Source organism: Coccinella septempunctata, chromosome 2 (genome assembly GCF_907165205.1).
Source record: "Coccinella septempunctata chromosome 2, icCocSept1.1, whole genome shotgun sequence".
In the NCBI taxonomy this organism is placed as follows: domain Eukaryota; kingdom Metazoa; phylum Arthropoda; class Insecta; order Coleoptera; family Coccinellidae; genus Coccinella; species Coccinella septempunctata.
This window is the reverse complement of record NC_058190.1, coordinates 43,648,389-43,664,898: the sequence shown is the minus strand read 5'-3', so window position 1 is coordinate 43,664,898 and position 16,510 is coordinate 43,648,389. Positions and strand designations below refer to the sequence as shown.

Genomic DNA, 16,510 nt, shown 5'->3' with positions numbered 1-16,510 from the left:
ACGTCAACTATATGATGAGCGCGTTCGTATGAAATATTCAGTGATTCAGATATCCGTTTTAGCCCAATTCGACGGTCTGATGAAATCATGTCATGAGCTGCATCGATATTTTCGGGGACTGACACAGAAACTGGCCTTCCCGATCGGTCATCATCTTCAATGGAAAATTTACCTCTTTTGAAGCTTGAAGTTCCATTTGTCACGGTCGCATACGAAGGACATTGATCATAGATTATTTATTAATCTAAGACATTGATCACCAAGGATATTAAGCATATATTCGTAAATCTGCTTACCTCTTAAGCCTTTTAAATACAGGTAGGTACATGATGATGGCCCGATACTATAATTTTTCGATTTTCACAATTTCGGTGGACATCTCCTTTCATTTGATTTATTGCGTAACTCTGGTTCACGTTTTTGACCTCAAACTTCACACTGACACTTCTAATGAGTAATTGTTCGTTGCTTTGGTAACGAAATATTTTTTTTATGCATGGAACTGGTCTAGGCTAACTAGATATCAATACATCCACGTAATTTTCCTTCAGAACGAACCAAATAATAATGATTTTGGCTCGTATGATTAGCCCATATGCTGTAGCAGTAGTGAATGAGTATAAAACCTAACTGATCGAACAATTCACTACACAATATAAATTTATACTCCCCTAAAGTGAAAAAATAAATAACCTTTTCGTTTTCCTTGCTCCAAACATCATGAATATGAACATTTCCAAAACGTGATAACCGCAGGTCGTTTTTCCCATTCCATTATTTCATTTTCATTATTTCAGAACGATTCCAGCCTGTGAATTTAATATTCGCCACAGCTCGGGGTAGGGAAATTTCATTTCTAGCGAGCGAAAATCTCAATTTTCCCCTCCTTAGCTGCACATAACAGAGTAGGGCATCCCTTAGATTTTCCAACCACACCGAATCCTCATCCAACAAACCCTTACACCTTCCTCTGCTCATTTAAGTTTCAGGTATACTAAAGGTTCTGGCGGATGTCTTGGGCCTACCGGCAGTCATTAGACATGCATGATCTAATTACCTTGGGCTTTCCGGGGAGCCCACAGTATGCTTTCAAACAATATGTCTTTATTCGGAGGGTAGATAAATCTCGTTCAGGACGACATTAAGGACGCGGCACAGCAATATTTTGAGCCGGAGAAGTAGAAAGAATCCTATGAAAATCGCATTTTGTTAATGCGGCTCTCGTTAGGAGATTCGGGGGTCTTTGACTTGAGAAATTTATATGAATGAACTTGAAAGAGCCTTTCTGGTGAAATCCAGTCTTGATACTACACAACCAGATGAGTTTCAGACTCCCCTGAGGAACATACGGTCAACAACACCTACAAGAAATGGTTTCTTGTAAATTTTTCAAACAAAGCCATTAAGGGTTATGAGAGGACCATATTTTGTAACAAACATACACCTCTCCACATGGTATGTTCAACAATACTGAAATTTTGATTCCAGTGCAAAAAGTAAGTTTTCTCTGGAATATTCCATTTTTAGTAATTAAATCTGTAATGTTTTCCTCATTTTAGATCTCTTCTAAGTTAAAGCATGGGATCAAACGTCTTTTTGGCTCTCTTGATAATATAATAACTAACTAACAAACTATTGTTTGTTAATAATTGCACAATGTTGATGAAACGATACAACAAATAATGTAGGATTCAATCAGAGATAACAAATGTCTAGTCATTCTGAATGGACCCAATTCGAGTAGGTATTTAAAAATAAGATCATTGTTATCTACACACTGCAATTGTATCCTCAGCTGTTTATTTATGTGTGTGTTAACTGATGAGTGTGATCTGTGAAGTGTATAGGCACGATTAGACATATTATTTGGTATTTATGAGAATCTTACATGTGCAGTTGTTAAAATGAGGGTGAATATTATGAAAATTTTTCGATATATTGCTTACATCATATTATCATATCGATCTAAATTTGATTGCAAAAATTTTTCAACACAATTTTTTGAGAGCTAATCCAACCATTCAATTGATAATGTAACCATCAAACTTTTGAATTCCTAAGCCCACTTGATGACGCTCCATATGAAATATCCATTGCTTTCAATTCCATGATTTTCACTAGGATGATTTATTTATCAACTAACAATTCAAAATAATCATTTTTGTTGCGATTCTATTCAGTTAACATTCAATTTTCGATGTTTCCTCAATACTATGTAGTTAGATTGTTTTCATTCAGATGTATTGATCAATTAGTCATTGAAGCTATAATTAAAATTTTGGAATTTTCTCGGTTTTGATCAGAGATTTGAAACCAATTTAACAGAACCTGCCAAATCGACATGGAGTGGTTTTTGGGGCAAAATCAAAATCCTTGCCCCCTTCCTGTGGCCGAAGAAGAGTTGCATGTTACAAATAGTCGTTATACTTTGTTTCGTATTATTAGGACTCGGAAGGGTCATAAATTTGTTCGTTCCAATATTTACTAAATGGATAGGTGAGTGAAGGGATGACTGCATTTTCTCTTTCAATTCACGATCAATTTTTCACACAGTAAATAGTTTGAGCCCGGAAGAAGGGGAACCTGCTAGAGTGAGATGGGATCTTATACTGTATTACGTACTTCTCAAATTTCTGCAGGGTGGTGGAGTAGGCTCCATGGGGTTATTGAACAATCTTCGAACTTTTTTGTGGATCAAAGTGCAACAATACACAGAACGAGAAATTGAGGTGAGAGAATTTGTACAACAGAATTCAAATTTAATTCTTCCTAATTGTACTCATATCTTTATATAATTGTTTCAGGTGAAGCTTCTTGCACACCTCCATAGTTTGTCCCTTCGATGGCATCTAAATAGGAAAACAGGGGAAGTACTTAGGATCATGGACAGGGGAACTGAAAGCATTAACGGTTTATTGAACGTTTTCATTTTCAATATATTACCAACTTTGATAGATATTTTCATAGCTATTACGTACCTGATTATTACCTTTGATATTTATTTTGGAATAGTCGTCTTCGCAACTATGGTCTTATATATAGGTAGGTTGGAGTTCTACTGAAGCGTTACCATTAAATTTCCAAATGTTACTCAGGCTTATAATAGGCAGCGATCATTTTTAGTTGCAACAATTAGTGTTACCGAATGGAGGACAAAATATCAACGACAGATGAACTTGGCAGATAACAAAGCTAAAGCAAAGAGCGTGGATTCCTTATTGAATTTCGAAACCGTAAAATACTACGGAAATGAAGAATATGAAGTTCAAACTTTCAGGGATGCCCTGCTTGATTTCCAGGTGAATTATCGTTTCGTATTCATTTAATGACATCATATAAAATGCTTACAATATTGTAAACTTACATCGTCTAAGCGATAAATTTCCATTAGAGATGCTGGTCCCCTCTAAACTGGATTACATCGTTTTAGGGAACCAACCTTATGATGTTATGATCAAAAAAGTAAGAGAAAAAGTTCAACACGTAACCCTAAGGTTGCAGTGAACTGTTTCCCTCCTGTTTTGAACCATAAATGCAGTTATCTGCCCGCCAGTGTGCTTATTTCTCACATTTTTCCAGAAATCCGAATTCAAATCAATAATCACATTGAATATCCTGAATACTGCCCAGAATGTCATCATCAATAGTGGCCTTTTAATTGGAAGTCTTCTTTGCGTTTACAAGATTGTCGAGACAAAAGAACTAACAGTAGGAGATTATGTTCTCTTCTCTAGTTACATAGTTCAACTGTATGGTCCACTTAACTTTTTTGGAATGTATTACAGGTGAGTCTTCTTTATATAATGCTTCAATACTTCATGAATACAACCTGAGGATTTTGAAGTTGAAGACTAATTGAGTTCTTGAAACATATACAGAAGATTTGAGTTTCGTTTCTCAAAAGTTAATCAGCTACATTTTGATCTTGACTGAAACTCCAATTATTATACATCTTTCACAAGTCAATCCCAATCTTTTCAGGTCCTTACAAGGCAACTTCGTTGATATGGAAAATTTATTCGATCTCCTGAAACAGCAACCCGAAGTAGTGGATGTAAAAGATGCCAGAAATTTATCAATTAAAGAAGGAACAGTGGAATTCAAAAATGTATCTTTCGCATATAATACTGAACCAATTTTGAAGAATATATCGTTTAGAGTGCCAGCTGGAAAAACGTTGGCTTTGGTAAGAAATATCCATCTTATTTAATTGGAATTGATGTACAACTACCTGCTGGTTGAACATTTGTGTGAGGCATATCCTATGAATAAGTAAATGAAGTATTTGGTTTTGTTCCATAAGCACAAACTCATTTATCGAATTCAGGCATGTACAGTATACATATACGCATGCTTGATTTGTTTCTTAGATTATAAAACTCAAATATATCAATGATTAATGTGCAGTTCAGTTAACTAACTATTGGTTGCTTGTTTCGCTATCAGATGCTGAAGATGTGGTGGGTATAACAATTTACTGATAGAAAGCCACAATGCTTCCCCATTCGTCTTCGATGCCCATCACTTTATGACTATAATTCATTGAGTTCCAACAACTGATTCATAAAATTTGTGGAAACATGAGTCTCAATTCTTTTTTTTATGTTCGATTTTTGGAAATTGGAGCCAGAATTGCGCATCAGATACCAATGAACCTACTAATGACTTGACTCATGACATTTTTAGAGTCTGGTGAAGTATTCTGATAGAAGTTTATTTCAACTCAACTCATCAAACTTTCCCGTTTTTCCAACTGAATTATCCAATAATTCTCAGTGAAATTTGTTTTTGCTTCTAGTCATGTTCCAAACGAAATTTCGAATATAATACATTCATTACAAAACTTTTTGTTTTGTCAAATAACGTTGAACTATGATGTTTCCATCTCAGAACCGAATAAGTAATGAAAAGAAAACCTCTCTTCACAATGAAACAGTTTCTGGGAAAAATTCAGTTCGGGAAGGGGCTCTCTAGATTGGAATTAGTCATTGAATCCTGAAATGTATCATTTTTGGGAAGCTCCAGAACACTTTCATACGCTCCATATCCTAGGATAGTCATATTATACCCAAATTCTTAGGGAGAGCTTAAATAGGCTGTTTTATGGGGTTTTAACAACCTGCCCATTTTTAGCGACAAAAAACTTCACTACAATGTCAATTTAGCACAAGTATTAATCACTACAATCATTTGATTGTTATCGTATAATCAGATGGACTTACTAGATTGAAGCTAATTGCAATGCGCTAGCCCTTTATTATTAGCCTAAGGTTAAATAGTTAACCATTGCCCACAATGCCACTAGATATACTTGTCCTAATTACGTTTGTAATCATTCATAAACAGTGGGTTCATGCCTTCTCCGAATATGTTCCTAGCGAAATATGTGTAGTAGTTCATAAAAATCCATGTAATGGGGATGATTGAGAATCTTATTTTCATTTTAGTTGTGATAGGACAGTACAGGATATCCATATTTTTAGATATAAATCTATAATGAAGACGAAATTTTGTGTTTGAAGCAGTTGAATAAATATCCATTAATACTGTTTATCTTTCGATCCATTCGAGTACATTCAGAATTATTCAAGAGATCAATGTTCATCATGATTTCGGAAATTATATGTATAAAGTATGAATGATGATAATTCGAATTTTTCTTGATCTTCAGGTTGGGCCATCAGGCAGTGGCAAAAGTACAATCATCAGATTATTGTTTCGATTTTACAATATTCAATCTGGAAACATATTTGTCGATGACGAGGATATAGAAAAGGTTACCCAGGAATCTCTGAGGAAAGGAATTGGTGTGGTTCCACAAGACACTGTTCTTTTTAACAACACAATCAAGTGAGTAATTCTAAAATGAGAAATATTCAATCCAATATCATTTTTGTTTTCAAATCTATCGAATTTCAATGAATTTTTATTCGAGCAAGTCTATTTTTACCTCATTTCAGATATAATATTTTATATGGTCGATTGAATGCTGCAGAGACGGATGTTATTGAAGCTGCAAGAGGTGCTGATATACACGAGAAAATTTTGACTTTCACGGACGGCTATGAGACAGTTGTTAGTTTCTTTTAATTGTTTTGTTTTTTATTTGAATTTTATTCGTTTGAGAATTGACATGTTTTTATTTTCCGAACGCAGGTAGGAGAAAGAGGTTTGAGACTGAGCGGGGGAGAAAAACAGAGGGTAGCCATAGCTCGAACCCTGTTGAAAGCGCCGAAAATTGTTCTTTTAGATGAGGCAACCAGCGCGTTGGACACCCAAACTGAGCGTAATATACAAGTCAGTTGAAGAATATTTTTATTTGTAAGAAACGAAGAGGTAACAGTTTATTGGAATGAGAAAACAAGCCGAAAATCAAGAAGTTTCAGTATAGGTGTATCTGTCAGCATAGGCGAATCTGTTGACATGAGAAATTACTCAAACCACTTGGTCTCTGTTCAGTTAAATAATCTTGTACACCTCTCGCAACTCGTGAAAGCTGTTACGTCTAAAATTATGATATCGTGACGCTAGACACCAAGTTATTTTTCAGGAATCCTTGAACAAAATGTGCTCCAATAAGACGACCATCATAGTGGCTCATAGACTGTCAACAATAGTTCATGCAGACGAGATCCTGGTGATCAAAGACGGTTGTATCGTAGAAAGAGGAAAGTAAGTGCTTCAAGCAATTCTTGCTACTGTTACATTCATTCAATACTATTCCAGGCATGAAATACTGGTTGGATTAGGTGGTATATACGCTGCAATGTGGCAGCAGCAGTTGACCTCTAAAGATGAACAGTTGAAGATGAACGAAGTGTGTGATGGAAGTTGATCTTGGAAAAGAGTATGAAATATGGGAGAAACAATTTCATGAGCAACAGGAAATCAATTCAATGTCGAAGCTCTAGGATGAATTAAATGTTTTTACTTTTGCATTTCCTATATTTTCTGAACATGTCAAACTCATATTTTTCACAGTTCAAAGGTAGAAACTGCGTGTATCAAATTATGGCTGACGAAAACGAATGATTACAACAAATACAAGGGGGGAAGCAGGTATTGAACAGAAATTATGATTGAATTATTAAAATAGAAAATCATTGGTGACAAACACTTGCAGGATGAATAAATTTTTCTGTGATCATGCTTCATGGAGATTAGCATCTATACAACGGTAGCTTTGTGAATAAATTGCGCTGTTTTACAATAAAAATGTTATACCGAGCGAGGGCATGAAATCAATGAAAACTGATTTGATCTGAAGTAATTTAGCCTTATGGCCGGTTTCATAATCAAACCTAAAGCCGCTTTAACTTTAAAGCTTCCTTTAACCCTACTAAAAATGACACTAAAGAAAGTTTTAAGCTTAAAGTGACTTCAAATTTGATTATGAAACTGGACTTTATTTTTTTTTATATTTACCGACTAAGGAAGAATTGGGACAATGAACAAACTTCTGTTGCATCAATAAATACTCAATAGTGAATTGAAATTCCTATAACTCTCATATTTCAATCATCATATTCTGAACCAGTGAAAGATGGGAAAAAATCATCATTCCCATTCAAATAAATTTGGGTAGGATAATAAAACTTAGAAAAGCGTCAAAAAATTAAACGATTTATTTGATATCGATTTGATGTCATACTGTCATGACAACTTGAGAATAAAAATTTACTCATTTCCATGTGAATCTTCAAACTTCATCAACTTGTTGGAAACTCTGCCTTGAAAATCAGAAAAAGCAGGTAGAACTTGCCAGAAGTTAATTATGAACGAAACTTTGCTTGGCAGAAATGAATTATTGAAAATTATATTCCGGAGTTCATTAAAGCAACACAAATATTCTCATTTGTTTCAGCTGAACCTAATTCTCATTAAAATCAGTAGAGGAGGGCAACTCTTACGACATGGTTTCTGAAAATATCATCCTGATAAGGCAATTAAAAAAAACGAATAAATTTTGACATCCTGAAAATACAAGCAATTATTGTCAGTTCAAAGGGTCAAATAAAGGTCTGAAAGTAGTGATGTCGATGTCCTCTATCCAACTCGTGAAACACCCTATACAATACTTGTGAATTTGACCCCGTAAGTCTTTTGAATAATCGAATCCGACAATATAGAACAAAATTCTTTCTTTCGATGGTTGTATCAGTATTCGAGGTGGAAACATAAAAGTTCCATTCAAAAGCGTTGTTTCTGATGAGTAAATTCAAGCATCGAAGATAATAATGAACAGCAAGGGACGGTACGGTTGAAAATGCACCATAAAAGCTCGAGACAAATCAGTTCCAGCCCGAGGAAAATATATAATTGAATGAAAACATGAACATCGATGTTTTTGTAGTCAGTAAAGTCAGTTACCTCGCTCCAGAGAGAGTGTTCAGAGGCTTACACGAAAAAACCAATACGCGCCCAAATAGCTATTAATTAGAAGCGTCAGCACAATCAGGGAGTTCTTTTCACGATTCACCCCAGTCGAGAGGATGCTGGATAAATTGCTCCCACTCATATATAAATTGAGCCATGTTTTTGCTTCATTATATCCTTTGAACAGTTTGACCTTTGAATGGGTGTGAAAACTTTGATCTATTTTAATAGTATCTTCACTGTCGCTTTTATTGTTGGATACAAGGTTGTTCCAACATGTTACGTAGTTTCTATTTTGGTTTCCATGCATAAAGACGTTAAACAGTGGGTGTTCATCGAACAGAATGTGATATTTTTCGGTTTTTACGTTGATCAATACTGAGATGGGTATATTCTTATATTTGAGATAACCTTCGTTGCTCTCGAATAAAAATTGATTCATTTGTACCTATCTCTTTTCTTTTATTAGATGCTGGAATGTTCAAATTCTTTTGTTTTGAACTACAAGGTATAAAGGAGGTAGCACATTCCATCGCATATTCAATATAACATGACCCTTCACTTCAATTCTGGAAATCAAAGGTTTCCCAGAATAATATGTATGTCTATCACTTCTTGTGAAGTTTTCCAACTTTTCATTTTTGTCTTACGGAATTGTTAGTCGATTAATAACAAGTTGAAATCTTAGTATATATTGATTAAAATAAATTAAATAAATACATAATTACAATTATACAATAAGTCATGAAAAAAATAAATAATTCAGGTAAAATATAAACATCACAAGATATACGTTCGTAATTAAATTTGTGTTCAAGAAACATATCAGATGACATTTGCCTCGTTGTACATTTATGCTGCTCATACATAAGGACGTAGTAAAATTCAAAAAGCCACAAGATTTCACCAAATGTGAACATAAAGAACGTGACCATTTGTAGTGGAATTGTCTATGATTTGTACTTCACTCATATGTTACTCTAATCTTATTGTGTGCTTCGTAATTGATAATCCAGAATTCAGGAGAATTGAGAAGGTCAGATATTTTCATCGAAAATGAGTGAGATCTGTTTATGCCTTATGTGATTCTTCACAAAGGATTAGCAGAACCAGTAGTGATCACGTTCTTAAGTTGCACAACATCAATGGTATACCTCTGGAAAGTACCTACTCAATGCTAAGAAATCATAGTGATAATCAAACAGGTTCTCTCCAGGCGCTAGAGAGGTTGTTGTTGGCTCGTTATCCTCAAATGTGTTCTCATAATTCTAATTGGGCGTTGCGGGAATCGGGTAGGGTTTGGAAAGTTTCTGAGTGTGGGATCAATTAATTCCAGTAATGGACTCTATCCACGGTTTGAACCATTGCGTCCGCATGTACACGCCAGGTAAATAGGGAGATGCGCATTTAACCCCGTGGGATACAGTGCCGGCTAGCTGATATCTGCCGTCGCTACGAGGTAGAACCAGCGGTCCCCCAGAATCGCCCTGGAAAAGAAATCGAGAATTAATTGGGTATAAGTGAGGGTAGCTGGAGAGGGTAGTTCGATGTATTGGAGTGGTTATGGCGTGTTTGAGGCTGATTCCTTGGAAATTGAGATAATTACTGATGAGGGCTATTTCCTACTGCCCTCAAGAGTGGACCTATGGAGGGGTAACAGAGGTAATTACCTCCCAGAGCTATACCGTAATATACAGGGTGTAAATGACTTGTTTTGAATCGATAAAAGGGGAGATTCCTTGCCAACAAAATTTACGATTTTTCATCGAACTGCCTGTGCTTGGATGCAGCCCCTGCTGATATATTACCCCTAAAGTACCTGAAAAACAGTTTGAAATTTTTTTCTGAGGAACCAGAAAACCGACAGAAAATAAATTGAGCGAAAAAATTTCGGTTGAGATCCCCTATAATTTTAGTATGATATGCGCCTACCATGTAAAGTTCAAAAATAATTTCAGCTTACACGACTTACCTCATATTTTTTCTCAGGAACCGTTACTTTTCTCAAGAAATTACAGGAGACTTCATCTTCTCAAAACGAGTCAAACTATCAAAAATTATTTCTTCAATAGTATAAAATGAATGAGGAAAAGAGCTTCTTGCTGAACAAATTTTAGGGGTGGCTTTTTCTATCCCTTTTTATAGGGGTTTTCTCACTTCCATTGAATGTCGGCTCAATTTAATTTCTATCACTCTTCTGGTTTCCAGAAAGAATTGCTTCTCAGATGCCATTTCAGGGCGCTTTCTTTATATAAGTGATAAAAGACTCACGCAGACATTTTTCGATAGAGAGTCATCCGTTCATTTTCTTCACAACTATTTATTTACACCCTGTATATATTTTATATACGTATGTATTGCAATAACTCAAATAGATGAGATTGTAACAAAAAGTAATGCAATAAAAAATATTTTGTTTTTTTCACGTTATCCATACTCATCACAAAAAAGCTGAAATTTTATTAATCGAGAATTTAGTACTGATGAAACACAAAAATCACTTCGGGTAGCCACATTTAATTGTTTAAATTGAAAATAGCAAATTATGATGAATTATTCACGACAATAATGGAACAATGACATTTATAATTTATGATAAATAATCCAAGTGAATAATAGCCATATACTATGCGAATAGAATACTGTACTTCGTCCTCTATTGTGAAAAGATCATCTTTAAAATACCTCACCTCATTTTCAATAATATTTATATTCATTTCAATATTTCAATAGTCTCACTGAAACGATATTTTAATATTGCTCAAAGTAATATCTCTGTGTTAAGAGCCTCTGCCTTTATGACCATAAAGTTTGATAGACCAGGAAATAATGTTTCATAAACCACAAGTGTTTAATGAACGTTTTATGAACAATCAGAGAATAATGGCTCATTAATCGTAAGTGATTTGCATAATGCTCAAGAAAACGCATACATTATATTCACGTTATACATCGATCGTGGCTGAATTTTTTAGACTAGAATGTTTGGATTTAGCAGGCTTGTATGAAGTAACAACAAAATGAAAAATATCTTCCTATCTGCCCATTCTTTTCGTATTTTGAAGAAGTAAATTGTTTCAATTTTGAGGGTGGACGTCCAAAGCTGTGAAATTATGATATTTCACGGATATTTGCTATCTTTAAACTATATTTTTATCCGAAAGAAGAATGGTGGATTTGCCTAAAGGCCGAGTAGACCCGGGCCAAATATTAGGGGTGGCCAATCGTGACAAAAACAGAGTGAGTGAAAATTATTTGACTAAATTGACTATTTTACATGGCCTAGGATCTAGGGCGGCCTAGATTCCAAATCCGCCACTGCAGTTGCCTGCCTTATCAATATAACAAATTGCATAATCAAGTTTGAGTAGAAAAATCCTGAATAATTTCCCATCAGTTCCATATTTCTCATAAAAATATCTTGCTGAAAACATCTCCAGTCCAAATATTGAATTATCGCTCCCAGCAGTAAATCGAATTGAAATTCCGCCAATATTTGAAACCCTGATTGGGGAAATTTCGACTAATAGCTTCCGCGAGATCACCGCATAGCGTATAGCGAAATTTGGGATGAGTGGGAGTATTTCGATTCCAAACACATCTGGATTGGCAATCAATTTTTTCATTGGACGTAAAATTTAATTTGCATAATCAAGGTTGGCCTAACTTAACTAGTTATATGGAACATTCCCCAACCGAAGTTTGTTCCCATCTTGGGAATCATAATAATAATTGGGAAGCGCAAAACCGTGGGAGTTTCATGGTTACAAAGTCTATCAATTAGGCAGAGTTGAATATCGATAGATTCTACACGAACTATATAGGAGGCGTAAGCGGAATATGAATTTGCTACTGTATTATTTGGATAATTGGAGTTTAAATTGATGCTAGGATAAGAGGCACAGAAATTAATTTTCGAAAAAAAGTGAAAAAGCAGTGGTTTTCTTATCTACAAGGACCAAACTAAAAAACGAGCAACACAATGGCGCTCAGAGCTATACAGGACCTCAGGAATAAAGTCTTAATGGGTTTCTCACCATAGTAATTCAACACTTAAGACGGAACAATGTATTTTGACATGATAATAAAACGATTTCCAAATACTTTTCAATAGGTGAACAATAAACAAAATTAATTCAGATCCATAACTGATAAAATCAACAAATTTTCACTATCACACGGAGTATCAGCAGAAAGATCATTTCGTCGAGAAGGATTAGATGCTGACCATGGTTTTGGCTTTATTTGACCTCATCAGAGCAACACAACTTATACCTCGACGAAAATGAAACGAATTGATGGCCTAAATGATGGAATAAAGCTACAAAAAGGCTCAAAAACAAAACTATCGGTGTGATCAGACTTATAATTTTTTAGGGATACCTAATTGCGACTGTGTGTCCTCCTGTGACTGAAGAGACCCAAACGTGACCTACAGATTCTTCCACACTGCGGGCATGGATAGTCACCAACCAGATCTGGTCGCCGCTGTATTCTTCTCGAGTCTCCATTATAAATGCGGACCAAAGACCTCTACTGTGGTCTGTCTTACGCTAGTTGTTTCCAGTTATGAATGGCATTAACTGATTTCAGGGATTGATGCAGTATATCCTTAAACCGCTTATACTGGCCTCCTGATTTCCGAGCTCCCTCTGTGAATTCACCATACAGAACTACTTTTGGCAGTCTTGTGTCTTACATCCTCAGAATATTGCCGATCCAACTGAGTCGGGCCTTCGTTACTTGAGTCTCAATTGTTATACAACTCACCCGCATGTGAAACTTTGTGGAACCATCTGATGTGCATTATTTGCCTTAGATGACGTTGTTGTGTTTGTTCACGCTGTTTAATATGTCGCCTGTAGGGCGTCCAGCTTTCGCTTCCGTAAAGAAGCGTTGGGAGGACCACTGCTTTGTAAACAGCTGTCTTGGTCTTCAGATTGGGGTCGTGATTTTGAAGCACTCTATCTTTTAGCTTCCAGAATGCCCGTGATGCCGAATTGATACGGTTTTGTATTTCCGTGTCCAGGTTAGCCCTAGTATTTATGAAGCTTGCCAAATATTTGAGCTGCTCGACCTGTTCTAGACTTTCATCCTCCAGGCTGATATTTGTTTGAAGGCTTTCTGGCAGACTTACCAGGATTTTTGGTTTTTTCATTATTGAGTCTAAGGCCTAAAGCTTCGTATATATGTTTATAGGTGTCCAACATTATCTGTAGATCTTCTGAGCTGCTAGCGATAAGTGCGCAGTCGTCTGCATATTGAAGTTCCGTGATAAACTTTGTACGGGTTTTTGCTCTGAGGCGCTTCAGGTTAAACAGACTCCCATCAAAGAAAAGGAATAAATCCTAACGCCATCTGACAGGAAATAGGACCAACTCAATTCACTTTTCTTACTGAATTGTGAAGAACAAGAATTTCTGCTAATTCGATTGTTAATTCCGTTCAGATCCTAACATTTGTTGATTTTAGCAGCGAGTTTCATGTATCTGGATTAATTTCGTTTATTTTCCTTGGTATTTAACTAAAATTGCCCCAAAACTTCGACCCCCTTCAACCCTAAATATCGTGTTGATTGGATATACGGAATCTTTTTTTTTTCTACTATTTAATATTCACAATTCACTGAGTCTTTACAACTCTCAACTCAATCACCATTCAGCATTGTCGGCTCACCTAACACCGAAAAATGGAAAGAATTGATCTGGAGAGAAAGTTTATCTTCCACTGAGGAAAATCAATGAAAAATTTGGGAGTTTAATATTACTTTTAACATACCTCACAGGAGTCCTTTTGCCCATTCGCGTATCCTGCGCAAAGGAAAGAGTCCAGAATTATTTTTGAGTGAGCCGCTGTTCTGAACATTTCCTGGCATACCGAGTTCTCCATTATTGGAACTTGAACTTCTTGAAGTACCGAAGGGACACCTCCATTGTACTTCAGCCTGCCCCAACCGGTCACTGTAGCCATTCTTCCTGTGAAGTCCTCGCTCTCTCTTGGTAGGCAAATTGGTACTGAAACAGAATGTTTTGTCACCTTTTTCATCTTCGTGATGAAAAACCTCCCTTCGCTTAGAAAAATGCTCAGGGAATTTGGGGAAGATTAGGGTAGGAAAATTGTACCTGATTCAAGTAAATTTTATGTATTTCTTCGAAAGTGTTCAAGCCTCTGATGTAAATGGTTAATTTTTAATCAGATGAATGAATATACATAGTTGATATTAGATATCAACTCATTTATTGGTACAACCGGAAATTCTCCCTAACGATTCTTTTTTAATCACTGTCAGCTTCGGCGAAAATCAAAGCGAAACCAACCAAACCTCAATATTTCCAATAAAACCAATGAAACCCGCCACAAGACGGTATCGAAGACAAAGTGGCCCAATTGAAAACCTGGATTCTTCCTTCATAATCAAATGAACTGGGGAAATGAAAGAGGAACACTCGAATCAAGTCGGCGAATGAAATAATTGAATTAATCGTTTCACCTCACCTTTCAATTTTTTATCCCCCTTGACCTCATTTCACGGTACAGAAATATGAAGCGAAATATTCGTAAAGAGGGAGAATTGCCGGGATTCAAGGGAGGAATGATAACCTTCTATTTTTAGCCGAGAATCTGATGTTTAATTTTAGTTGTATGTTTGGATTCCTGTACTAACTAACCAGAATTGTATTCTCTTGGCAATAAAGACGGAAATTAATTTCCTGGTTAGTATGACCTTTCTCTGATTCTATATTTTATCCAGTAACTATAAATAGGATGGGTTATGAGTGAAACAATAACCCATAAGTTTCCGGAGGAAACAAGAAGAAATTCAACGAAAATTGGGATTACCGACTTCCAGAACAGGATAAATAAAATGTTCTCTAGCTTGAATCAATCCACTCCAAAGGCTTGGAAAAATAGCCCTCGTGGGGTACTTAGGAAAGTTTTGAAATTTCCCGGAAATATCTACTGTAACCAACCCGAGAATACAAACAAAGATTAAATGTTCACAAGCTCAGATAAATTCTGAAATATGGAACGAAAGTGGTGAAATCGTTGTTGTATCCAACACACTATGTATGTTTGCGTTAGACCCTGAATTTATGTTGTTTCAGCTCAACCTTAATGAGGAATACGGGTGGAAGCTAGAGGAGAGTAGATTTTAATTTATAGTTTTGCAACCCACAGGGGGTGTTTGATATCATCACTTTGTTTCACTTAAAACTTTCCACACCTCATGCTCGCTATCAATTTCTGGGTTGCGACATTGGCTGAAAAACTAGTTATCCCACTGTTCATATTTTGTCCTATTTCTACTTGCATATACAATTAAAATTTGTATTAACATTTCTGAAACTACAAAGTTGAATATTTCACTGTGATAATTAACATTTCAACAATTCACAATTTTTATATTCAAGGAAAACGAAATGATACTAGTCATCGTGCCCTATTTTATCTTAATAATACTGGAAAAAAATGCAATATTTTGTTAGGCCGAAAATGTGTAATTTTCTTTTCAGGTGTGCGATGTTATTTCATTATAGAAAATACAATAATGAATTCATTTCCAATCATATACTGTGACATAATAGAATGTAATTCATTATCAAATCCAACATCAACAGTTGACAATGAACTTTTCATTTGCTACTGCAAAATTTCAATGTATCCATGGTGAGCTTTAGTGAGGTAAAATAAACGCTCTAAACGCATATTTAACAATTAATCCCCAATTGACACTACACAACCACACATGAGTTACAATAGTACATTAGCGCACATACTCGTATACGGACCATACACAAATAATTCTTGTAATTATTTACAATTAAGCTATTAAGCGACAAGGGACCATATTTCGTGTATGGAAGTACGCAAACATATGTAACTCTATCCTCTGCCCACATGGTATGAACAGCATCACTGAAAATTTGATTCAAGTGCGAAAAGAAAGTTTTCTTTCGAATATCCACGTCTACTTTTTAGCGTGTATTTGGTAAGCTTTGTAATGGATATGGAAAGTATTTTAATTAACAGATCTGACACATATTGAAGGATACCTTTGGTGTAAAGCCTGTTTGTAACAGCCGAAAATTCTCTAAGGAATTTGGTCGTGAATTCATGCACCGCGAATTCTCTG

The 16,510-nt window shown here is 35.6% G+C and overlaps 2 protein-coding genes across 3 annotated transcripts in view; one reads left to right on the top strand and one right to left on the bottom strand.

Moving 5' to 3' along the window:
• The first annotated feature begins 1,636 nt into the window (after positions 1-1,636).
• Positions 1,637-6,845, top strand: LOC123306828 (ATP-binding cassette sub-family B member 6-like). Of its 2 annotated transcripts, none has more exons than XM_044888987.1 (12): positions 1,637-1,740; positions 2,304-2,496; positions 2,554-2,729; positions 2,805-3,042; positions 3,124-3,299; positions 3,580-3,785; positions 3,982-4,186; positions 5,672-5,850; positions 5,961-6,075; positions 6,157-6,297; positions 6,551-6,672; positions 6,727-6,845. In XM_044888987.1, the coding sequence occupies exons 1-12, from the start codon at positions 1,726-1,728 to the stop codon at positions 6,833-6,835; spliced, it is 1,875 nt and encodes a 624-aa protein (XP_044744922.1). In that variant the 5' UTR covers positions 1,637-1,725; the 3' UTR covers positions 6,836-6,845. The 2 variants fall into 2 exon arrangements, with proteins under 2 accessions (XP_044744922.1, XP_044744923.1); XM_044888988.1 differs by lacking the exon at positions 1,637-1,740 and adding an exon at positions 1,759-1,910.
• A 2,303-nt stretch (positions 6,846-9,148) lies between these two features.
• Positions 9,149-16,510, bottom strand: part of LOC123306897 (serine protease filzig) — a 31,207-nt gene continuing 23,845 nt past the window's right edge. The window contains exons 4-5 of the mRNA XM_044889087.1: positions 14,155-14,390; positions 9,149-9,863 (exon numbers count right to left, since the gene is read on the bottom strand). Of these exons, the coding sequence (XP_044745022.1) occupies positions 9,699-9,863; positions 14,155-14,390 (401 nt within the window). The 3' untranslated portion in view covers positions 9,149-9,698. The remainder of the gene's footprint in view (positions 9,864-14,154; positions 14,391-16,510) is intronic.

What these genes read in the sequence shown, in the direction of transcription:
- LOC123306828 (XM_044888987.1), top strand. An exon ending in ATGCCCTGCTTGATTTCCAG is followed by an intron (nt 3,300 to 3,579) that starts GTGAATTATCGT and finishes ACATTTTTCCAG; the next exon opens with AAATCCGAATTCAAATCAAT. An exon ending in CTTTTTAACAACACAATCAA is followed by an intron (nt 5,851 to 5,960) that starts GTGAGTAATTCT and finishes ACCTCATTTCAG; the next exon opens with ATATAATATTTTATATGGTC.